This window comes from Athene noctua, chromosome 2 (genome assembly GCF_965140245.1).
Source record: "Athene noctua chromosome 2, bAthNoc1.hap1.1, whole genome shotgun sequence".
NCBI classification, from domain to species: Eukaryota; Metazoa; Chordata; class Aves; order Strigiformes; family Strigidae; genus Athene; species Athene noctua.
In genome coordinates, this window is record NC_134038.1 from 106352606 (window position 1) to 106378694 (window position 26089).

At 40.9% G+C, this 26089-nt stretch overlaps 1 protein-coding gene across 6 annotated transcripts in view; it reads right to left on the minus strand.

Annotated features, from left to right (window-relative positions):
• TNS3 (tensin 3) overlaps positions 1–26089 on the minus strand; it is a 240535-nt gene that overhangs the window by 181260 nt on the left and 33186 nt on the right. For 4 of the 6 annotated variants that reach the window (XM_074899804.1, XM_074899806.1, XM_074899803.1 and 1 more), the window contains exon 2: positions 9747–9791. In XM_074899804.1, the coding sequence (XP_074755905.1) occupies positions 9747–9791 (45 nt within the window). Of the gene's footprint in view, positions 1–9746; positions 9792–25564; positions 25663–26089 lie in introns of those variants that run through there. The other 2 variants (XM_074899808.1, XM_074899809.1) reach the window with 2 other exon arrangements.

Genomic DNA, 26089 nt, shown 5'->3' on the forward strand with positions numbered 1-26089 from the left:
CCAGATTTCAATTAAGCCAATACAGATTAAATCACTCAAGATACACAATTTGATTTTTGGCACTACTGATACAGCATCCCTCCTTGGCAGAGACTTCACACTGGTTCATCACGCCTATGGAAGCGGCATTCACAATGTTATTCTCAAACATCATACTTATTTAAGCATAATTAGCAAAATTATTCAATGAACAACAATCAAAAAACATTTATTTCAATTTCATGTTTCCAGTCTGTAAAACGCAATTGTGATAATGGTTCATTCTTTAAAAATTCCAGGGCTTGGATCTTTTATCAAAGAAACAAGCAAATATTGTAAAGTTAGATCCATTTAAATAATCTTCAAGTGTACAGCTATATTCACATACATATAGGCTCCATTTAAAAAAATAAAAAACAACTTCACTGATTAATACTTCTACAGGATTCATTCCCTCCAAAGTCATCCAGGCAGTGACTAAATATACTTATGAGGAAATACAAAGTCTTAACAGAAAGAATTAGCCTTCTTAAATTAAATCAATTCCAGATGTTACTCTGTGTGGGGAATAAAAAGCCAAAAAATGGTTGTCCTTTATTTCTCCATCTCCAAAATTTGTAAAATCCATGTCATATATCCCAGCTAAGATAAAACTATAAACATACACACAAAGCCCCATAAGCTTTCTACATATCAGACTCTACTCCTGCTTAATTTTACATGACCCATAAAAAGTCTTAGCACAGCAGCAAAATCATATAAAGCAAAGATATGTTTTGTTCATTTCCCATCTATGCTCATGCAAATATGATCCCTTTTCCCCATCATCTCTCTAAATAACACTTACCAACCAATACTGCAGTTTCCTGGGTCTCTCTTTATGCATTCTTCTACTGTCCAAGGTAGCTTTAAATCCACTGGCTGATACAATGCTTATGACTATTATTTGAAATACATGGAGCCAGGGGGTAGCAGTGTATTAACAGAATGGGTATTTCACCACCTTTTTTATGGGCTAGGGAAATGCCCATAGGGGATGTCCAAAAGAAAGTTCAAATAAGGGATGACTGAAAGCAGTCTTCATGAAAAGGCTGAGCCCCAGTTAAAAAAACCTTTGCAAAACTAAGACACATATCTGTTAGATTGCTCCAAAAATAAATCACATGACTAAGGAAAAGCAGCACAGCTAGCTGAGGGGAATGCCAGACTACTCACCCCCTTTCAGCCACTTTTGTTAAGATTACTCATCATTACTTCTGTCACCTCCCTATTTCCTCTCCTCCCATCTCTTACCATGAAAACTGCACAGCATTAAGTCCCATGATTTCTCCACAGTTACTTAGAGCTTCCATGGAGAAATAAGAATAAAATCACATCAGGTTACCCACAGTTCTCTGTAACTAGCATGCCTGAAGTGAATACTATTGAAACAGGACTGCCCAGAACAGTTAGTATTACTGATAACACAAAATCGTTTAGAGCTTTTCTCTTCCCTCCCTGTAGTTAATAGCATTTTTAACTTTCCTATTCCTGAACCAGTGTTCCAAATTTGCTGCAGGTTTCATTTCCAGAAAAATATTTAAGAATGCCTACCATGCATACAGGCCAAGTAATAGGATATTGCTCATCTACCCTCTAAAATGTATTTTAGAACCACAGGGCTGACCACAAATATTTGGAAACTGTAAGAAATTATTATGTCAGAAATCTCACACAAGGGCAAGATGAATATACAATGAAGAATTTCCCAGAAATAGCAAACACCATGAGACTCTCTGCAGCTCTTCCATGAGTGTAATTTCTTGGAAAACACACTATTGCTTCAGGAATAGCACAATATTTTAGCCAAACAACATCAGCTGAACATACCACACACATTTAAGTACATACACAGCTACCATCAGTGAATATATGAATTTTGCAGTGCCCATGCTACATGACAATACAGGACAGTGGCAAAAAAAATTTTAAACAGCAAAGGATTTTTAAACACACTGAAGTAAGGCATTTCTGGCTGTTTCACTCACATTTAGAGATTATTTCTACAGTGACAGACAGCACATATATATATACACACACAATTAAAATGTACACAAACAACTAGCTATACTACTATCACTGTCACTTACTATTACCAAATAACCTCAGAGGGATTGCAAAGATAACAGTATTTGTTAAACACCTCATTTACTCCCCATTCATTCAAGGCATTTCACAGAAAGATGGACCAGCAACCCAAGCTAGACAAGAGAGATTTGATTTAGGATCATACAGCCTGAGCTGGCAATATTCTTCCCAGTAGAGTCTGCTCCTGACTTGTGACTCAAGTGAGGGCACATAAGACATCAGTAGGAAAAAAAAATGTCTCACTGAACCAACTGAATAAACTTATATCAAGAGGGAAAAAAATCCTATGATTTCGTAGTACAAGACTGCTTTACCGATAAGCATGAAGAGCCAGAGAATAATAGAAGATAACTGAAAAGAGTATTTTTCCCCCTATTTAAAATATTTGATGCTATAATTTTAAGCAGCAGAAGCCTTTGTAGGTTCTCACACAAAAGAAATCAGGGGTCTTCGTTGTTTTAATAAGGAACCAGGGTTGCAAAGCTATATGCTCTTCCAAAATAAAAGGGAAGTTTCTGTCCAAATGACTTTACAGAACTTATGTAGCTTTAAAGAAAGAGTTCACAGATGTGCAAAGCACCTTTACTCAGTATATCAACAGCCAAAATATGGCTTAAAACATAAGGTATGCCTTACTGGGTCAGCAACGCTGCTTTGAACATATTGGTACTGTCTGCCCCCCCCAAAAAGGTCATACTGACCCTTGTTTAAAGTACCTTCATTTGTTCATTTTAAAGTAAACTCCCAACAGTTCTGACACTTTTTAGTTTCTTCACTGTGGGACTGTATAACTAGTTCTACCTACACACCACCTTCACATTTTTGTAGACCTTGATTAAAGTTCCCTAAGCTTTTAATTTTCCAAAATGAATGGTCCCAGTCTTTTCAGTCTCTTCCCAAAAAGCAGCTGTTCTATCCCCTTGACTATTTCAGCCATACCTTTCTGGACATACTCTGGTTCTACCATACGCTTTTACACATGCTGGGACCCCATACATTATCTTTCAAAGTTTCAATTTTACAACTGAAAAGGATAGAATTTCTCCACAGCCTGTTCAACCCAGAGCCTAGCACTTGGGCCTCTCGATCTAGATTTCCAGGTATAGCTGCTTCTCACTGCAGCTGCCAGAAAAAGCTGAAAGAAAAACTGTACTGGCTCTCACACACATAGCTTTTCACCTTAGCTCTCACTCACATCTCTGAACTAAAAATGTTAAAAACCAGCCAGACACATGGCAGGGCAAGATGCAATAGAGAAGCAGCAGCACAAACCTAGTCTGCCACAGGGTTCTGGAAGCGAGGTCTACAGCCTCAGTTGCCCTACCAAGTGACTTACCCAGAGGCAGCTGTGACTGAATGTAACAGCAACTCCACTGCTTTCTAAGAAGTGACAGGACCTATGCTTCATGTATTATTCTTTCATGCCACATACATTTACATTTACAGACAGTTCCTCTTGGAGGAGGGCCTTCATCGAGATCATCAATTGCATGTGCTCTTCCCAAAGTTTTAAATTTTTGAGGCAAAGCAGTATCAGGTTTCTTTGAAAAACAGCTCCCACAGGATGCAGAGCTAATGTAAGACAGTAAAGTGTTTGGAAAAGACTGATCATCAGATAAATACCTCTCTCCTCTTTCAAGTCTGAGGTTGGTGACCTCAAACTTTAAACAACATAAAGGAACTTTTTCACACTTGCTGTTTTCCCAGACAGTTTCAAGTTCTTCCCCTTAAGATCTGGTTAAGATTTCAGTCCAGAAAACAATAGGTCCAGGTCTGCCTAGAGGTGGGTGAAGCCCATCGACAATGCCCAAGGGAGTCTGAATGCATGCCATCAGCAGCACCAACACTCCTTCCAGCAGGATAGAAGGCAGAGCAGCACACCTGCTGGAGAAAGGCTGCCTTTCTCTGGCCAAATCCTTATCCCAGTATCACTAGGAATCAGTTGCCTTCAGAGAGCAGTGGTTCATACCCTCTCCAACCAGCAGGGACAAACAGGGGTCCAGTGGTCACTCCTCACTCATAATGTAAAATAGCAGCAGCTCCCACATTTTTCCATTTCATCAGTTCTTTGCATTTTTGATTCAACACTTTCATTTCTCCACATGAATCTGTACTGGTGGAAGAGCAATTAGGAGACAGATGGAAAAGTCCATTAAGGCAATTGTTACTCCAGACACTGGAAAACTTTGTCTTTTTCATCCTCATCTCACTGGCACACTGACACTTTGTTCTGTGTGGGAAAATACTGTACAAAGGAAACGCCTGAAAGCAGCAAAGGACTATGTGCATCATGAAAGCTCAGTGTTTGTCAATGGCTTTTTTCTTTTTTTTGTTAAATGAACTGGCCTTGACATCTGAGGCTACAGCACTGCTTTATTACATGAAGATTGGAACTCCCACATATTCAGTGCTAGAAATCTAAAGACAAGAATTCACGTCTTTAAATAATGGGGGGAGGGGGGGGCGGGAAGACTATTTCTGAACATACCTGGTTTATCTTCATTTTACAGAAAAAAAAATGTTGAAGGGCATAACAAAAGTAAAAATTCAGAGACATCAGGTGTCTACCCTTGAAAGGCTAACAGTTAATTATTTTTTTTAATCATTCTCATCTAGAATCTCTAATCAAATCTCTTCCCCTGCAGATGAGTTCTTGAAGGTACTCAGAAACATCAAGCGAAGTACATGCTTCTATGTATATTTTCTCCCTCTGTCTCAATAGTCCCTAATGAACCTGTTTAGAAAGCAGCAAATGCACAAAGGACTTCAGCAATGTACAACCTAACCCTCCTACAACATGATGCAGTTAGTAACAAGGTCAAATACCAAAAAGAGCTACCGAGAGCTGTGTCTCATATTAAACAATTTCTGGTGTGATAAGAAACAGATATTTAAATACAAAACACACCAAAAACAACTAGGAAAGTTACCAAAAAAAATCTGCAAAGCAAGTGGAGAAAGGGAGAGCAGAAATACAAGAAGACATCAGACCTGGGCTAGAACATGGACAGATGGCAGCAGCTGTGTGCCAGAACACTGACCAGAAACAGCTAAGGGGGATAAAAATGAATGTCAGTGAATCAGTCACTAAGAAATGGAAAAATTATTATTAATTCTAATGCAGTGAATAATTTTAGCAACTTCATATAGCCAAATTTTGCTACACAGCTTGAACTTTCCCTCTTAACCCTCACAATCCTGCTTGAGCAAAGTGTGCTACACTAACACATACTCCATTTAGCACTTAGAAGTTCACACAGGTACTCTCCTGTCAACACTGCTACCTTTCAGATGTATCTTCCCCCCCTGCCCCCATCCTCCAGAGAAAGTCAGCATTCAGGCTAGAAATACACAGAGTGAGTTGATAGCTGCACACTTCATATAGATGTACATTTAGCAGCTGCTGTACTAAGGAAGTGTGCAGACTGAAAGCACATATATCAGGGAAATATCAGTCATCAGTCAGGATCTGCCTTCTGTAACATCACTATGTTACATCTTCAAGAAGCAGAAAATAACATGCTTTCCAAGTCTGGAGGAAAAATCTCATTAAAGGTGATTCAGTAGGATGGAAAAATGGCAACCTCAGTTCAGTTTCCTCTTCTCCCCAAACACATATCCTTATTTGACTATATTTTTTAACCTAGGCTATCAGCACAGTTTTTTGGACCTACTGACACAAGCAGTATTAATGACCACAGGAAGTCCACCTGGACATTGTATTTTGAAAGGCTAGAGTTACACTAAACAGGGAACAGAGCGCAGACCAGCATCTGTGGCCAGAACATTATCAATCAACACCTATGCTCCCCACCCCGAAGTATGTACTTCAATTGATTCCCCTAGGCCAGAAGCAATGGTATTCCAAACACTCCAGGTTCAGTATGCAAACAGCTCTAGTTAAACAAGCAATCCCATACAGATTATCATCTGCACTAATGATAGCAACTCAGAGAAAACAGCACTCTGTGTGTATATGACTGGAATTACGTCCTTAACTATTTCCTCATTTTATAGTTATCTTACTTCATATAGTTAAGACTGTTCCAATCAGTAATCTAAACCAATATATTTCATACAACAACTTAGAACAGGCACGTTTTTTGTACTTCGTTAAGCCCGAGGATCTAAAATTCTTGGTCTACGCAATTTTATATTTGGCAATTTAAGAAGTGAGGGAGAACCCAACGTGGGACAAAAGTCTTCATTACACACTTTTGGGTAGAACTTAATTTCTTACATAACATCTAATTTCACTTTTTTGCTGCAATTTTACTGAAGCTTTGCCATTTTTTCCATCATTACATTCAACCATTTTTCAGGAAAGAGAACCAAGTTAATATCAACACAGACTTCTACAAAATTTTTATAGGATCATGTAAGCACCATTCCAAAAATCTGTAATGTTTGCTCAACAATCCTGCTCCAGGATCTAATTTCACTACTTTCATCGGACAGCAGACAACTTGTGGTTAGCCATTCACTTTGTATTCTTCCTGGTGATTCTGTGTGGTCTTGTCAGACAAGTCTATGGGAACATCAGCTGATGAAAAACACTACTTGCAACTGTAGATTTTGCATACCTTCTATTTATTTTCCTCTGATATTAGAAGATTAGTTGTACTGACCACTCTGAACACATCTTTCAAAGTGTTTATCATGTGATAAGAGTACACTAAATCAGAAAGTCTCAATCATATTCCCTTATCACTACTAACCATAGACGATACTGTACAGAGTCCATACTAACCTAAGCCCTAACAGGCAAATCAGAGGAAACTGAGAGAACAAAGACTAGTACTACATAGATTTGTATTTTTACTGAAGAACATGAACCACACAGACACACACACAAAAGGAAGAGAAAAAAAACCACACCCAAGCAACAGTGTCAAAACTTCCTGGTTAAAACTACCATTCATGCTAAACCACCACCTTCACAATGCACAATTATTTAAAAAATGCTAAGGAGAAATCAAGGTTAGCCTCATGACAACAGATACATCACTCACTGGGGCAAACAGCAAAATAACGCTCTTCTGATCCTCACACTGCTTCCAGCTCTAACCATCCTTCCCACTCTGGTACCTGAATCAGTACTACAGGAAACAGGCTGTGCAGGCTCTGGCAGACATGCCTAGCACAAGATGCAGCCACACTTTACCATACAGAAAGAGAAAGCACTCGTCATGCCAGATTCAAGCTTTGCCTTTGAGATGAACTCACAGTAAATGTATTAAATTATATCATGTTCAGTTCATACACACATTCTGATGTTTGGCTGCAGCTCTGAGAATAAGAAAACTTCAACAGCAAAGTGTACTGTTACAGTAAAAGAATGCACCTATAGCAAGCTAATCATCATAATTATACCTACCTCCTGCTGAACCACAGATTTTTACACCTAAAAAAATTTGAACTAATTTACCCTTACCTCCACCTTAATACTGTAACCATTTCCAAAGACACTCCAATTACAGCCTGGAAATAGGATAAAGCCCCTGCCTGCCTGTCCAAATGGTCTCCACCTTTCCGATTAGCTATTCCCATTCAAACATTAACCTCTAGTACGAATACAAGAAAATACCCATCTTGACAAACACCATCAATTCCGGTCACTGACTAGTGCGGGCTGCTACTAACTGGCAGTCCTGTGGGCTCCCATCCAGCAAGGAAAATATTTCTTGCTACTGGCCTGAGGCTTGGAACTTCAATTGCTCTCCTCTGCCATGTGAGCAAACCAGGATAATGTAAAATGGCTTGAGCACAAGGATCACATTCAGCTACAAGATCTAAAGTTCTTGTGGAAATGGAAATCAAACACAATAGACATTTATAAAGTTATTATACAGTGCCAGCTCTGTAGCTGATTAACTTGCTCACTCACCCAAGGACAAATAGTTAAACTATTACACTGAAAAAAACAATTACATAAAATGCAACTGTTACTTAACTGACCTACTCCTTCCTTCTAGCTCAAAATAACTAATCAAATTTCCAAGTAATTATCCTAGTTATTTTCCTGATTTTCAGGATTATTTTCCTGAAAAATTATTTTCAGGATTTCTTATAACAGTCATTAAAGAAAATCTCACTGAAACACATGTTGAACTTGACTTTCATGATCCTTTTTAAAGGCCCAGATGCCACTTGAAACCCTAAATTCTTCCTTCTAATGACCAGGAAGGTTGACAAACCCTTACTCTTCTTATCAAATACTCTCCAATATCATCAGTACCATTTCATCAGGTTTCTTCAGTTTCTACACTCTTGTCTGTTGCACCAAGGGTACTTTCATATTAGCACACTGGAGCAGAACTCTTTTCTCTCCCTTCCCTCAGAACAGTGACAGTTTTCTTTAAAGGATTCATAATTTTTACTTGCACTTTCAAAGGATTTAATTCATTACAGCAACAGTTATTGCTCCCTCTGCCACAAAGAAAAAGAGAAAACATTCCAAGAACAGTTTCTTCAAATAAAGCAAATTTCTAGATCACAAAGTTTACAAAAGCAACAGACCCATGGCACACTTGCCAAAACAAGAAATTACTTCATGGGAATGTAAAATAAAATATAACTGAAACTAGAGAACACTCCTTTCAAAAGCTCATCCTGGTTCTAACATCTAGTTGTTCCAGTTTATTCCTTGTTATTACAGAGCACATCATGAAGTATATCAATATTGCTACTGAAATCAAATAAAACTTCTGAAGTATCTTCACTGCCTGAACATGTTTGTCTGCAGTTCTGTTGACAAGGCATATCTGTAATTTGGTATTTTTATAAGTATTGTGAAGAGAAAACACAAATAAATTCTTTTTCAAGACTTGAGGTGTATCTCTGAATGTCTATAATGAAGAAAAGGTAATCTTTCAGAAGAAAGCTACCAAGTCTAGCCAGAAGTATTAGTCAGCAGGTATCCATCATTCAACAGATTTCACTCAAAATGCCAGGACAGTCACAGGTTTTACTCTTTCAGGGTCTTTGATCTGGCAAGGTAGGTTTCTTTACAAGCAGCAAGTCATTTGACAAAACCAAGTGACTAAGAGCAAATCAGCAGCACTGGGCAATACAACCTGCAGGCATACACTTAGCTATCCAATATTTGTATGTTAGCTCTTTTATATTATGTTACTGTCTTCATATAATGCCTGTAAAATTTTCAGTCTGTTTTTGCTGTTCAATCTGACAATATATATATATATATCAGTGTAGCCCTTTCCCTCTCCTTTACAGCAAGTGTTCCAAACAAGAACCCCCTTTTCCACAAACACATAAAACCTTACTGACCAAACCACAGTCAGAACATACACTGTTCTCCCAAGCAAGAGCATACACAAGAGAAAGGGAACAACAGAGAACTGCCTCTCACTAACATTTTCAGCAAAAAATTATAATCCCTTAATTTTGCCATTCAAACAAACCTGATGCCTCCAGCCTAGTGCCTCTATGCTTGTTTTATTTGTTAATTTTCATTACACACAGGCTTTAAGGCAATAAAATTGTTTATAGGCTGCAACCCTCAGCAGCAGAGAAACCACAAGGAATTCACAGATGTGATTACCTTCTTCCAAGTTAAAAGCATTACTTCAGAAACATCAACATATAAAATGGGTTGAATTGCTGAGGAATGAACATACCTCAGTTTGTCGACCAGCCAACTCTCCAGACGAACTGTTGTCAGCCTGGTTTAAACAAAGGATTGCTTTAATTAGTGAAATATTACTAACTGACAGGGCAAATTCCAAAAATACTTCACTACAATTAGAAACCTTTTTTCCCCTCCATTAAAACAATTTTTAAATAACATTTAACCCCTACATGGCCACATGGGTGTGCTGTAAGTATATCCATTTCCCCTCTGTACATCAAACAGTTAAGCAAGCAGTAAAAACGTTTCCCAAAGCATCTGAAAAAGCTTACCAATACTGTCACCAGAAGATTAAGGCAACATTTCATTTCAGTCCTGTTTCAGATCCCACTGGGACTGAAGTTCTTACAGTCTAGCTCTGCGTTGAGCTTAATGGGGGCAGGGGGATGCATGAAGGAAAACAAAATGCCAAACTGTTCAAATCAGTTTTCAGTTCAGGTTAAGTTCATTTCACAGCTTGTTACTATACTGACTACAGTTGTCCCCTTCCCCTAGCTGAAATTAATTTTCCATCTTTTCACTTTCTAGAAATTGTTCAGTTATTCCTTCAGCCCCTGGAGCAACCTAACAGGCCACAGTTCACCATGCATCCATGTGACTCCAACCTGTCCCCACACAGTCCTCAGCATGCTGTGTTTATGCATGATAGCAACTTGACCGTGGAAATCAAAATCAAAATTTACTGCTGACAGAACAGGTACTAAGACATCTGTATCAGTGTAGATCTTTTTAAACAAAGAAATATCATTTTGCAAGCAAATAAAGGGTGGAGCTTAGTTTTTTGTAGTTAGAAGAAGTGATAAAATCCTTTAAAGTTAAGCCAAACCAAACCCTGGGATTTAGTAAACTGTACTACTGCACTCTATACATTCAATCACAACAAATGAATCTTTCCATGCAAAATATGCACATATACACAAGACATGAATTGTATAATATGTGTACAACAACATACAGATGCCCTTTTTGTTCTTCCTGCTTGCATGTGCTGCATGTACAGACAGATGCCTTCAGACTAAATGAAATGTCTTGTCACAATGACATTTTGCAGAAGATTTCAGGTCTTTCTATTATTCTGCCTCTTTGGAGGATGGCTGCGTTTAACAGTCTCTGTGCGACTGAATAAGGTCACAAGACCATGCTTCATGGAAAGGAGAAGCCTGGTTATAGACTTCTTGTTTTATGTGAGGTATTCCCCAAATACAAGGCTCCCTGAACTGAGATTTGATTCATGCAACTCTGTTCCAGTGACCTCCATACCAGGCAAGAAAGGTGATCCGTCAAGGTCACCGAAGTGAAAATTTCTAGCAGAATCTGACCACCTGGAATTCAGACTTACAGTTGTCCATATCATGCCATTATTTATAGCAGCCATAGTTTTCAAGCATTACAGCCAACATAAGCTTGTGTAGCTTATAACCTACAACAGTGCTTGCTTACATCATGACCTATGCTATGACTTCCTCTTCACTGTTAACTGACCTATCTAAATCTAGAAGCAAATATTTCCAGTCAGCAACACAAAATCATCCTCCAAGGGCCTCCAAAGATACTCTTAAGTCCCAATATCTAGCACAGTTCTCAAAAAGCTCATTTTGCAGCTATTACACAGTTAATTTTCTTTCACCCACTCAACTCGCTTTAGTCATCAGCTTCTTCTGTTCAAGATACATTTGTTAAAGCCATTCAATTCTTTGGAACCACTTAATGCTCCTGTAAAATGGTGGGATTTATTGATTTTTTTTCCTTGTTTTAAATTCTACCATATCACCTATGAAGGTCAAATATAAGATTTCAGACATTAAAAATTTTAAAAATTAAAAAAAAAAAATCACACTTTACTTGGTTTACTCAAATTTAACCTCAAACACACAAACTTCTGCTAGCAGAGGCCCAGCCACCAGTGAGTGGCAAAAAGTCACCTTGAGTTTAGGGGAATTAAATAACCCCCAGAGTTTCTTTCTAAAAGGCCTCTAGGTGAGAAGACTCCTTATACTCTTTCCTTCGGACCCCAAAGGAGCCAGAGTGAGCCACCAACTATAAAAGTTAAGAGATGAGGGAATAGTGTTGCAAGTAATCAAAACTGAGGACAGACTGCAATTATTAAACATAGAATGTGGCCAGACCTCTTGGTCAATGACATTTATGAACAAAATTCTGTGAGACCTGGAAATAATCAGAGAGAACTGCAATACTCCAAGCCAAAACCAGCCCTTAAAATCTTTGAATGTAAATGTGTAAGCAACACAGGGAAAAAATTCCCTAAAATTCTATAAACTTATGCCAGGACTCTGACTGTTAACACAAAATCTTTGTTTGTGGCATGATATACTCTCACAGAAACGAAAAGGTCCAAACACACGCACGCACACAAACCTTTCCAAAGCGTCTTCTGTGGTAGGAGAAGAGGTAGGAGATCAAATCTCTCTAACCTGACCAGTGCTATCTTATCTGCAGGATAAGCTCCCAGACAGAACTCTGAGAAAAACCTGATACTTTTGGAAAATGTTGACTTAAAAGAGCAGCTTGAGAGGAGGCAGGACAATACAAGTTCAACAGAACACAAGTTTAACAATCTTTAAAAAGTTTGGTTGAAAAACAGAGCATATTTTATATCACCAAACCCTTGTCTACTTTCAGGTCACACATATAATCATTCCTACTAGCATTTAAGATGTCTGAAGTTGAAATGAACAATAAAACCCGACGATGGTCATGGGAGTACATAAAGCTATTGCAGGTTATTAAGAAAACTTCCCTAAACTGAGGTTTCTATCCAGTATCCACGTCCTACAGGCAGTCACCCCGTTATACACTGATGCACACAAGAGGCTGAGCACACGACTGAGCAATTTTACTTCCCTCATCCTGCAGAACACATAATATTCTAGATGCAAACACAGATGGATTAGTGGCTATTTCTTCAAGAATCATAGCTTAAGAGTTGTGTAGCCCTGCTTCCCATCTACATTCTTCTTGCATTCCCTCTATCTAGTCTGGAACTCCAGCTCAGCAGACAGAGAAATGTCTTCCTGCAGGCAAGAATGAACAATCTCTCCCCAATTACAGAGCCATGTGTGGGCTATGAGCAATTTTCCAAACATAAAAGGAAGGAGAGAATTTGCTATCCATATATTAACAAGCTAAAACAAGCCAACCTGCAGATGGAAAGGATCAAAGTGTCTGTTCCAGTCACCTCAAAATTAATCCCCTCCAGGAATGTTCACCACCTTCCCCCACACACAAACACACTATGTCCCCCCAGTCCCTCCCAGAGCAAAAAGTCAAGCTCAAAGAGCACATCTAGCTCTTTTACATTAATATGATACTCCAAGAATACACACACCCTCCTTTTCTCTTTGAAAAACTATGTTCTTCCCCCTCCATCCCCAGACATGCACTTGCAGATAGCTGAGACACAATTTTAACTCCATTGCCTATTAAACATGATACTATGGTTTATCAAAAAGATTCACTGCAGGTTCAGGTTAGAAACAGCACCCGCATCACACAGATATGACTGTCCTTTTCAAATACTAAAACAGCAAAAGTAATATTTATCATCTGTAATACAGATTTTTTGGAAGCAATTCTGCATTATACATCAGGAAAAAGTGAATGTGAGAAGCTAAAGATATGAGGAAAAGAAAATATATACATTATGACAGGTAGCTCTTCTGGTATTTCCAGGATATTTTTCACATTTGAGCTGCCACTGCTCAACTGTATTTTACACAATACCTCAGTTAGATGTCAAAAGGGCATCTGTGATGTCAAACCCCTCTACATCTTTCTCTTAGGCAAGCTGAAAACTATCATGATTTGCTGAGGGCCTGAAAATTCTTCTGCTAAACTATGGACAAAAGCAGCTACATTCTTCCCAAAAAAGCCTAAAGCTCAGTGTTAACACAAACAGCCCAGTTTCATTCCTACAGAAGTGCCATTTTTCACAAAAAGTGTTAGAAACAGGACACCTAGTATCCAATGGGGTTAGTAAGAGCTACAAAAGTAACATTAATACGCTGTTTCTGACCACATCAGAACGCTGGCCAGATTAAGAAGGTGAGTTTACAAGCAAATTTAACCGTTCTATCACCCACATTATATCTATCAGCTCTACTATATTGGACTATACAGTTTGGGAAACTGCCACGTACAGATTGATGTGGCTCACTAACAGGCAACATCAATTGCTCCAACAACTCATGAAACAACATGAGTTGTGCCACACAGCATTAACAGGAAGAAGTGATAGACTGGGAACAGTGGCTTTACTTTCAAATTCCACCTGCTAAATCCATCCTTGGGCTTTGAAGTTCTCTCATTTCATTATCACTCAAGTTTGTCACTACTTCTTTTGCAGAGAGACTATACATAATATTAGATAAAAGCAAGCTAAGACACAAACCATTTCAGCTACTATCCCACCATTTGATTTGTGGAAATGTCAAAAGTTCCCTCCATCATAGGCCTCTGGTCAGACATGGAGGGCTTAATTTTTCCATGCAGCTATGTACCATCTCTAAAATGGAGATACCAGGTTTGTATTTTTTTTAAGAGTGCGATGACATGCAACTAAGTAACTGAGAAAAAGCCTAAACTGTCCAGATATCACAGTAACATATAATGTATCAGACAGGAAGGAAGGTTAATACATTTGTACATGAGCACAGTTGAAATATCAGCAGTAATCCAGTTTCACCACACTTATAAAAGATAGATAACAATAAAAGCAGGAACTCAGAGGACTGGTTTCTAAAATTATATCACATTTTTGGAAGCACTGATGTGTATATGAACACCAGAATTAATAGAAGAAAAGGTTTGGGTTTTTTCTTCAGTGAGCTAGTATATTTTCTCTTTCCCTTTAGAAAGTTTCAGTCATTTAAGAAACAAATTTGTATACAACTATTCATGATGATTACTCAATTTCGTTGATACAACATGGGTAACTAATACAATGCTGCACATCTTAAAAAATTATTCAACTACAAGTAACAAAGAGAAATACAAAAGGCAATCTGAAATATTTCACCACCTAGTATAGATCTTATAGCCAAATAATTTATTATTCTTCAGAGTATCTTGCTGAAATCTGTATGTGTAAAGTTAATCTGCCATTGCCCCTCCAATTTAGTCATTACAAATACATCACACTAAAAAAATTATTTCTTGATTCTTAGAAAGAAACAAATGACTAGGAGCCAAAAAACAATCAAGAAACACTCTTTTCAATCTTGAAATACAAAACAGTCTGGATTAAATGACACATAACTCAGGTCTGCAAATTCTTAAACCTCCATCAACACAGACGCATAATAGCATACATAGACTCTGTGGCCCAAAAGTTCTCAACTTTTGGATTTTCCAGGAACTCTGTATTCAAAAACCTATACAGTTTGAAAACTATCACCCCTGAATTGCTCTTCCCTTTCTTCCCTAGGCTTTTTCATATCACTTTTATGCAGGAGTATTTTCATTTTTCCCTCTGCTTTCCCACTATCTGTCTCTGTCTTGAATACCCTCTCTCTCAGCAATACTTACAATAACAACAATAGTTCAGAAATTGTCTGTGCCTCTAGGCAACACGCCTAAGTCTGTAAAATCCTCAGTCTGTATTCTTGTAACCCCAGTAAGGTGAATTCCCACTTTTCCCAATCATCAAATTTCTTCATGAACTAATGGATCCAGCTACACCCAAAATAATTCATTATATCAGCCATATCACACTGAAGTTGCACTCAATCTTCATGTGATTGTAACACTATTCTTTTAGAAAGTGCAGAACTTCAGTTCTGAATACACCAAGTCAGAATTACTTGAACTGAACTCCCAAATCTATTAGCATGTACAGCAAATTCCATGGCCATGGTAAACAAATGAAACCCATGTCCAATTTGGTGTCATTAAGGAAATTAATGAAGCAAGCTCTCCACTCAGAGCTGTCAAAAGATAGTTAATGACTCATAGGAAAACCTTGATTTGCTCTGTACACATGCTTCATTTCCCTCACCACTTCAAGTACAAAGTGAAAAATTCTTCCTGCTTGAACACTCCTACTCTATTTTGAAATGTTTTTCCCTTCTCAGCTCTACACGTCTTCAGAGCACTTAAGCATAAGGGAACAAGTAAGTGTAACAGCAGCCACATGGGTAAGTCAAAGCAAGTAAACTCATCCCAGAAATACAGGCAATAGTCCCTCTACAAGCAAACTCAAAAAGCACCATCCATTTCCTTGAAAAACTTGGAGAAGGAAATTGTTCCAGGATGCCAAGGAAAGGAATTACATTCATGATACTCAGAATGGAAGCTGAAAGCAGAGGAACACAACTCAAAGTTCATAAGTACCACTGAGAAATAGAAAATGCATTTTGTCACTGGCAAGGGTCTGATTCTCACAAGTGACAAGGCTCTACAGCTCTCAGCTCTTCTTAAACTCCAAGCTTAAAAGGAATCCCGAGGGCTTTTGGCCCATTAAGAGCTTGCCCACCCCTACTAGCAGAACAGGCCAGCGTCCCATGCAGCACACCACACTGGGCCTCCCAGCAGGCAGAACCCTGCCTTTTCCCTTCTCCCACAGCAGCAACATCCACAACTCTAATGTAAGCACAGGATGCACAATTTCATCTGGTTAAACAACAACAGGCATCATCGTGCAGACGACACCTGAGGCTGCTTTTCAAGAGGTAGGAATGATTATTGCCTCCAAAAAGGCAGAAAATGGATCCCAATGAAGTGTCAAACTCTCTCATTGTCTATCATTTTAGATTTCAAGCAAAGTTACTGATGACAATATCAGCATGAGTCAGTGACATGGAAAACATGTAATAGTAGAGTGTTTTGCTTGAATTTCAGTCCTGTGCTCCAAGCATTAGTCACCACATTCTTCAAAAACAAAACTAAATAAAATTTTTTTTAAAAAAAGTCTATTAAAAGGAAGAAAAGCCATTACTCACATTTCATACCAGCTCAGCCTAGCCATGTTTTCTCTTAAAGCAGAATAATTATGTTTTCATAAAATCTCACACCTGCAGGGAACACAGTTTCACTTAAAAGCATGGGGATAAAGGCACTAATCAGCTCAACTGGGTGTTTGTAAACTAGAGATGACAAGGTGCTTTCCCCTTCTCAAATGAGCACAATCCATTAAAAATAATTCTCAAAGATGCTTCTGATCATTTATCAGTTCCTTCTGGCAACACGTTTTTTTAACCACACGATCACTGACTTATTTTGACACTATTATCTTAAACTAGACTATGAATCAACATTTCAGTCCTGGTTTTCCCCAGAAGTACCCTTCTGTGCTTGCAGATTCCAGATGTCACAGCTGAACACAGCCACTCCTTCCCAGTTAGCTCCCAAATTTTCTTTCTTGGGGAGTGGCATACTCTCCCCTACAGGTCGTAATCAAAGCTGGGGTGCCTCATGACCTAGTCTCTAGTTTTCAGGAAAGGTCAACTTGTTGACACACTTCACACTCCAATATACAAAAGGAACAGCTGTTATTTGTTCAGGACAGAATTAGCATCTTCATTTCAAAATAAAACTGAGTAACAGCACACAGACACGCACAGAAGAAACAGCCCAAGTGTTTCAGTTACATACAAATAAAAAGTCAAAACTGCATTTTTAAAAATTACTGCTTTCTTCAAAAAGTACTTTTGCACAGCAGAGTAAGCAGGTATTTGACAAAAACACTCAGCAAAAGCCAGAAGATTTTGGCACACTACTCTTGTGCTTCCTAGGGGATGGAGTTCTAGCTGGCTTCTGGCATAATTCCTCTAGAGATTAGTCTCTTTAGAGAACTACAAAACCCATGATGCACTTCAATGCTAACAAAAACCCCCTCGTGCTTCAGGAAAGCCAGTACTTGGAAAAAAATCCAGCACTTACCAGCAGGAAAAAAGGAAAAAAAAAAATCACAAATGAAGCAGCACAGAAGTAACAGCAAAATATTACATTGAAAATGTAAAAATTTTAGGCCTCAAAAGGCAAGAACTCCGTGAAAGAAAATGAAGTTTCCAGCCAGAATTAAACCTATTTCTTCCCCTGCCCCATCATTAAGCATCTCGAAACACATGTAATTTAACACAGACCAATCTTAACATAAGATTCAAGCCTACACACTTAAGTATGCTTTTGTACAGCAGACAAAGAAGTGGCAGGATAACGCCAAAATATTTTAAGTAACCACAGTATAGAAGACAAAGAAATAAGTAAAGGAATATTAGCATCCATAAAAATACTGCAGAATGTGAAAACCTCTCCCAATAATGCAAAACAGCTGGATTCAAGCTTCAAGGCCACTGCCGAGTACCTGCTGAAACGGAACACCTGCAACATTACAAAAAAGTACAAAACACAGAACTCTTATCAAAACAACTACAGAATTATTGTCAGTCACTTCTTTCCAGAATCATAAATTTTCTTTACATAAGACTTGCCAATATTTACCTGTCATTTTACTTATGGATTGAAGATGCACTTCTAAAACAAGTATTTTTCAAATATGAGCAATAAACAATTTTGCTGTCAATGAATCATAACCAAAGAGCAAGAGCAACTAAGATAGAATACCTGGTTTTTAGATACTTATAACCTTACAGCTCAAAAAAAATCCAGTATTTGGACTAGACATAAGAAAGAGAGGAATTTTAAGAAACAAACTAATAACAATCTCAGAGCTTTGACTGAAATCTACTAGTCTAAAAATTTTAACTAATATCTGCTCTGCTACTGGAAAATGTACATCCTCCCCTAGAGTTTCATCTTAACACCCTAATCTGTTGAAATTGTCACTGGAGATGCCAGGTTTCCCAGAAGCTGCAGTAATAGGTCATAAATTGTAATTGACTTTTCATCTTCCATATCAAATCTGTCTCAACTGAAAATAAAAATAATTCTGAAGGCTGAGTGTGGCTGAACAGCTGCAGCAATAAACAACTGCAAAAAAGATAAAACACCTCAGGGAAGGCTTATTTTTAATTAGTGAAATACCTTGTGTTCATAAGGAAGTGTTTTTAGAGGTTTTTCAAACACAAAGTAAATTGATTGCATACTAAAATCAACAGCAATGAATTTAATCATAGTCCAGTCAGGTTCCAGGCTCTCACTTCTTGACCATAGCAACAGGCTGTGTGTTTATGAACGAAAATCAGATAAGAACACCTTCGTCAAACCCAAAGGGAACAGCTTGTTACTGAAATCCAGGCAGCTGAAGTTTCTTCATTGTATATAATTAAAAAAGGCAAATTACCCATTACCTGGCAAAAGGACAACATCAACAATTCATAAAATATTACATTCAGATTGTAAACACTATAGAAAGGCTCAGATACACCAGGTAAACAAAACCTAACACATATGTTCAGGAAATCCCACGTTCCCAGATGTACAAGTACACAATACCCACAAAGATATTCTTTGCTCTCATAGTCACTATTTTCAGGACACTGACTGATAGGAAAGTATCCTGTAACAAGCCACTATCACCTATTAATCATTAAATCTAGACAAAGCAAAAGCTTGAATGCACACAAATTGTGTTTCCATTACCAATTCCTCTAAAATCTGGGAAAAATTCACATAAGGCTGTGGAACACAGATCACGCGTCTCTCTCCACTAACCCTCAGAAGGGCAGAAAACAGGGATGCCCACGATACGGTTCAGAGCCTAACACTGCTAGAGCTAGGTGTTACAAGCCTCCCCGCCTCCAGAAAAAACCTCTAATGGCTTAATCCATTAGCTTGTGGTTGGTATCAAACAGACAGGAATGCTTGAGCCCAGAGTACCTCTCAGTCTTTCCTGGTGCAGCAGTTTCACATCATGCTAAAGCACTGAAGAAGGAAGGGGAAAAGTGTGCATGCATGTCATACCAAGAGGGAAGGCCACAGGACCGCTACACCAGTATACTCTCCCATGATGTGGAAGGCGCAGGCTCAAGCTCCTGCCCTCCTCTGCTTCCACACAGCAGATGAGCACCCAAATGCAGTGGTACAGTACATGAGTCTTCCTGGCACCATGAATACTGGATCATTTACTACAATGATCTAGTCTCATGTCCCAAAACCAACTTTTCCCTCTCCCTCCTTCCCAATGAAATATCCTCAACTCCCCCCAACCCTCCCAACTACCAACTTTTCTGCTTGATAGCAACAAGTCATCTCTGCTGGCCACTACAAACCCAGCTGCTGCCCTGAAACAGGAGGCCTTGTGCTAGCCTGCTAGCCAGCACAGAGGACTGAGCTACTGACACTACAGCTGCCAGAGAACAGGAGGAAGAGGAGGCAGCCACTTCTTCAAGGACAAGAAGCAACACCAGTAACCTGACACTCACCAGCAGGCTGGAAGGAGGTGCAGAACACAGCACACAGCTGTCTGGGCCCTCCTCATCTCCTGCAGAGGAAAGGTGGCAAGCCAGATGGAAGTATCCCCTGGGCCACTTTCAACCGCAACCACCTGCTGAATCACTAAAACAGAGATACAGAAACCTAAAGGCAGAAGAAATCCTCAAAGTGTATTAATTGGCATGAATACAGGTTATTAGGGCACAGAAAAGTCCTAATTTGGCAATCAAGAAGCCCTGCAAAAACCTGAAATTTTTGTCCAAGTTATTTTCATGCTGAAAAACAGAAGGTATATGGGTTATTTTGTTCATGCAAAGAAACACTGCTAAAGAAAATATTTCTACAGAGTCCCCCATATCCAACAAGACAGTACTATCCAAATGTAAACAGCCCTCAATCTACACACTAGTGGCTTCCTTATTCACCTTACCTTCTCAAATGAATTTTAGTAGTACTAGCTGCAGAAAAAGGGAAAGTATAGAAAGACCTATGGAAGAAGGAAGCAAACCTGTTTTACTTCAACTAAAAAGAGCTGGTAAATACGCTTCTTCTGTTGATCAGTGGGAATCACATTCAAAAACGTACAGTATGAGAAATGGTAGGCAAGGGACAAGAAAACAGGACAGTACATTGAAAGTTTTATGTAAGGTCTAATGATTTTTTTTCAAAACAAGGAAGAACTACAAATTCACTTACATTGCAGGATTGCGCAGTTTACCCAACTAAAATTACCTTCAAACAAAAACCAACTTTTTAATTCAAAGTAAAAACATGTCTGCAGGTTGAAGCCATGATCAGTCACTTGCTCACTCTGTTCACAAGCATACAGATTTCAACAAACTGGAAGAAAAAAAGATGGCCTCGATTCCACATTTTTTGTGTGTTTCTGTGGTTAAGGCTTAAAAGATACCAGCACCACCTTTGTCTTTCTGTAAATCAGTGTAAAACTGACAGATTAAATTAAAAAAAGATAAGCTCTGTAAGTGCCTCCTGAATATGTAAATCTAATAGACTGCTCTCTAAACACCACCATTCTCCCTCCCATTCCCCCAAAATCACAAATACATGCCGAAATGGATTAACATCCTCATTCTGCCATCCCCAAAGCTAAGAGAGTGTCTATGTAGCTTGAGAAACTACAAAGACATAACAGCATCTTCTCTTCCTCTGTCTCTGAGGCTACTTAATTTCCTCAGATCTTTTCCAGTGGAGGTGCACTGGAAGCAGGCTGCATCAACACACCTGTCCATTAGATGACTGCAAATCAATCTGTCACCTTATGCCTCAAGCAATTCATTATCTCAATTCTGTTATCACACAGGTCCATACCCGCAGGGTAATGGGGGGGGGGGGGGGGGGGGGGGGGAGGGAGGAAAGGTGAACACCTAGTCCCTATGAAGCCAGGCAATGTTAATTTCCTATCACTGGCAGATCACCCTGCGGGCTATGGAAATTCTGCCTTAATACATCAAGCACCAAACAGCTATACTGCCTTCCTGAACTTAACAAGTCCTGAATTTGCAAGTCCAGTTATATTCTTAAACTACGAAAAAAGTTAGCAACTTTAAAAGCACAGTTACATGGCGAAATATATCAATACAAGAGACTACCAAATCAAGTGGGGAAAAAAGGGAGAGGGGGCACTTAGATGCACAAAGTGCATTACCATTATCACTTGCAGACTCTCCCACACTGCCATAAAGATAGTTTAAAGGTAACAAAACCTCTTCACTCAATCGTTTATCAGATGTAGCTTATTACATTTATTCTGACATTCCAACTACTGCACTAAAGGATTCATTTTAAAAGCCAAAAGAAATACAATGAAGCACACTCCTGCCAGAGTGCTAGGGGTGTTGCAAGGAGCAGGGTAACAGACTGCTCTATCCCCAGGTGCAAAATATCACCTTCCAGGCTCTTTCCCTGAAACTCCGTTTTCTTTCATCATCAAATGGCAGGCCTCACTCTGGGGACACTGGCCTGCCAAAACTTTAATAGCTTTGACATTTCCAGGATGCTTACTTCTTCCCACCTTATCCTCTACCCATCACTATAACACTTCGTTGCTAAACACCTGCAAATACTTACATGTAAATCCCTGTTACAGGCCTGCTATGTAAGAAACAATTAAACAGGGACTCCACTGGCTTTCAGAGAGGCTGTACAGTCACCTGGCTTGCTTCTCACCCTCCAGCCACAAAGGTACTAAGGCCAGGAGAAAAAACAAACACCGAAACAAAGCAAATAAAAAAACCCCAAACCAACAAAAAAACAACAGCAGAAGCCTGAACCACTAACCCATTCCCCATCCCCCACCTCTCATCACACACATCTTCATGGCTAGAAGACTCTCCATCAAGAGGGATTTTCCAACAGAAGTCTCTTCAGCAATAGCTCAGACTTGATACATAAAGACTCTCATTAGGATTTGGTAACTTCTGTTTACTTTCAGTCCTGTGTTTGAGCCCTCTGTAGGGAAGGCACAGGAGCTGAGGTTAATGACCTGCAAAGGTTCTTCTTCCCTAGGCTTCACTTCCTTGTTGCTAGTCAGTGGTAGCCTACTGATCCACTATAGTGCTAGAAAGGTCTGACATTTCCAAATGGTAAACAGGAATTGCACCACAGTCTTATTTCACTCAAGCAATTAATTTTAATTCTTAAACCATCAGTAGGAAGTAAATGAATACCTTCCTTAACATCTAGATAAACACCTCAAACTGTGATCTTCCCAACTTTACTCAATGACTCAGTCACAGTTAGGAATCAGTCTACCTATGAATATTTTAGGTTGCACTTAAAGGGCAAGCATGTGGCAAAGCTGTACTTAGAGCAACACATAGCATTTTTCATATCACAAGAACACAGAGAGTAATGTGCAAGCCATTTCAGTTCATTTTTTTTTTCTCCACACAAAAACGTAAAGTTTTATGAAACTGACAGATAAGGTACATTGTACAATTCCTGACATAGTAACAAGTGCTCATTCTCAGTAGGTACTCAGTAAGGATCAGGAGATACTTCCAGCATGCGAATGAGTTAACAATTTGATTCTTCAGCCAGCAGCCAGGAAAACCCCATTAGAAATTCTCACTAGGAATAAAATAGAACTCTAAGCCATGAAGTTGAATGTCTAACCAACCATTATGCTTCTTGTAGTATGTTTAGTGACTTCTAGATTGATTTCCTTGTATTGCAAATGTCTGACCACATTTGGTTTTCCTTCATTACACCTGTTTTGCAATTCTAGCACTGCTTGCTATTTGGTTACCATCTCTGTTTTAGTTAAAGAGTAAGTTTAGGAGACACACAAGTAATTATACTAATAATGTTTTACTCAAATAAGCCTCACAGATCTCTCAAAAATACCACCTCATTCTCTGTCATTTTGGTCACTTACACAGAAGTAAGACACAAAAGATACAAAGAAACTCTCCATCAGTTTTGTCAGATGCCAAAGAAATTGCTGTATTCTTCCAGTCTTCTCCACTATCATATGACTATCTCAGTGATACCACATCTTCTGTCAGCCACAGAGCTTATGGTCAGAGAGGTAAGGCTGAGGGATGGACTCACATGCCACTCTGCAATTAGCACAGCCAGAGAAAGAACCAGAACAGGAATCTTTTTCTATGTTCCAGCTATAAATATTTTCTGCATGACCAGCAGGCCAAAGAAGGTAATGCCAACAGTAATGATATCCCAAAATACCACAGCTGATCAGTAAAACAAAGTGTGAACTGCAGAAAGGTACTTTGGATTAAGTCAGAGATTGCAAGGAACACTGACTAAACCACTTGTGGCCACTGCCTTCTCTAAATAATCATTCCCTGTGGCACACACACATCTATGTTGAAACAAAAGGGATTGTTTTAATTTAACTTACAGAAAACTCTTGACAATGGCAGCACTGATTTGTGAGCACCTGTACTTGCAACAAATTAAATGACTAATTAAGCTTTCCAATAAACATTAGTAGTCAATTTAATTACACACAAAAAAAGAACAACCCACACCCTTTTAGCTATATAGGGTGAAAACCCCACTACTTCCAGTACTTCAGTGGTTCTGTTTCAGAGCTTCAAAGTCACCAAGAATCTCATTAGTTTCAGCAAAAGACCCACTTGGCCTTCTATGCAATAAACTTAACTAACTGCAGCAGTTTCTTCTAAAAATTAGCCAGCTTAAGACATCTGTAATCAGTCACGGTATTGAGCAGTATACAGAAGTTTCCTATCAAGCGTCACATAAAAGAGACCCAAAATCTTGTTTGTGCAGCTACAGCCCTCGTGGTTCTCGCCACTGTTTCATTTCATACCTAGTAAAATGTAAACAATGCTATTACAAGTATAACTACTACCACCATGCACTCCTCAATACAAAAACCAATACACTGTTCAACATGTAAACAGCATTCCAAATTACACAAAATGCTGTAATTATCACCTAGTCCTCGGCTTGGAAATGAGATAACTCGGTTGAGGCACAACCCCTTGCTGCTCCGGAGACCATCCCGACTTGGAGGAGATGAGGCTGGGGAGCCCGAGCCGCCCGGCCTGCGCTCCCGCTCAGTGCCAACAACAGCTGGGCACGACCTGGGCACTTGTCAGAAGACACACAAAGATCCTGAACCTCGATCCTCCGTAGGGATCATTTGTCGAAGAAAAGCACCACTAAACAACTAGGTATTTTAACCTAGTTTTCCGTAGAACAGCGGGCAGTTTTAGTCAGTGATGGCCAAACCGCTGCCCACAGTTACAAGCTTGGGCATCGGGAGAGATCCGGGTGGGTACCGAACACCCTCTATCACAGACACGGAGCAGACGCGCTGCGGCGGTTCCGGGCAGGCTCAGCAGCCGTCAGCCGAGCCCACCCCTGGCCCGCAAGCCCGCAGCTCTAAGTAACTTTCCAGGAGGTGAGTTAACGCGTGCTCTGCCGCTTACGCTGCCCGGCACGGAGAGCCCCAGCCCGGCCGCGGCGGTTCGGGAGCGCCCTCCCGGCCCCTCGGCCGGACCCCGCCTGCGGTCGGCGCGGCCCCGGCCCGCCGCCGCCCTGCCCTCCCCGCGGCGCCGACCCTTGAACGCTCTCCCAGCGGACAGCGGCCCCGGCCCCTCTCGCCTGCCGCGGCCCCCTCCGCCGGGGCAGGCCGCCCGCCCGGCCCCGGGGGTCGCTCCGGGCTGCCGCCGGGAACGACGCCCCTCCCCGCCCTAACGCGCCCCGGGGGGCGAGAGCGCGGCCCCCCCGCCCCCAGAACGGGAGCGGTTGCCCCCCCGCCCCGCGCCTGCCCCCAGCCCCCGCCGCGGAGGCGCCGCGGCCCGCCGAGGGGCCTCCCTCACCCCCCCCCAACCCCCCGCGGCTGCCGGACCTCCGCCGCCCCGCCGGGAACAAAGCCCCGCGCCGCCGCACCGCCCGGGCGCGCTCCCCTTCCCGCGGTTCCCGACGGCCGCCCGAGTTTACCACCTCGCTTCCCCGGCTGCGCGGCAGGGCAGGGCAGGGCAGGGCGGCTCGGCTGGAGAGCGGGAGCAGCGATCCCCCTCCCCCAGCACCGCACACACTTGTTTTTATTTCCTACGGTCCCTCCCGCCGGGGAGAAGCCTCCAGCGCCTCGACCGAGGCTGAGGAGGAGGCGGGGAAGAGGCGCGTAGCACCGCTCCCGGCCGGGGCTGGGGGGAGGGGGGCGCGGGGCAGCCCCGCTGGGCCGGGCCGGGTCCCGCGGCGGCGACACCGGCCCCCCACGGCCGGGCGCGATCCCCCCACGGCCCCGGAACAGGCCTGAGCCCCCGCCCGAGAGCCTCGGCCGCTGTGGCGGCGGGGGCTGTCGGTGTCCGCGCCGAGGGGAGCCCGCCACCCCGCGGGGCCCTGCGCGGCGGGGCTGTTCCCGCCTGCGCCCCGGCGGCGTGGGGCTGGAGCGCAAGGCTGGGAGCCGCAGCTCCCGGGACAGCAGCACTTACCTCCCCGCGGGACGGCCTGCCATGGCTGCCGGCG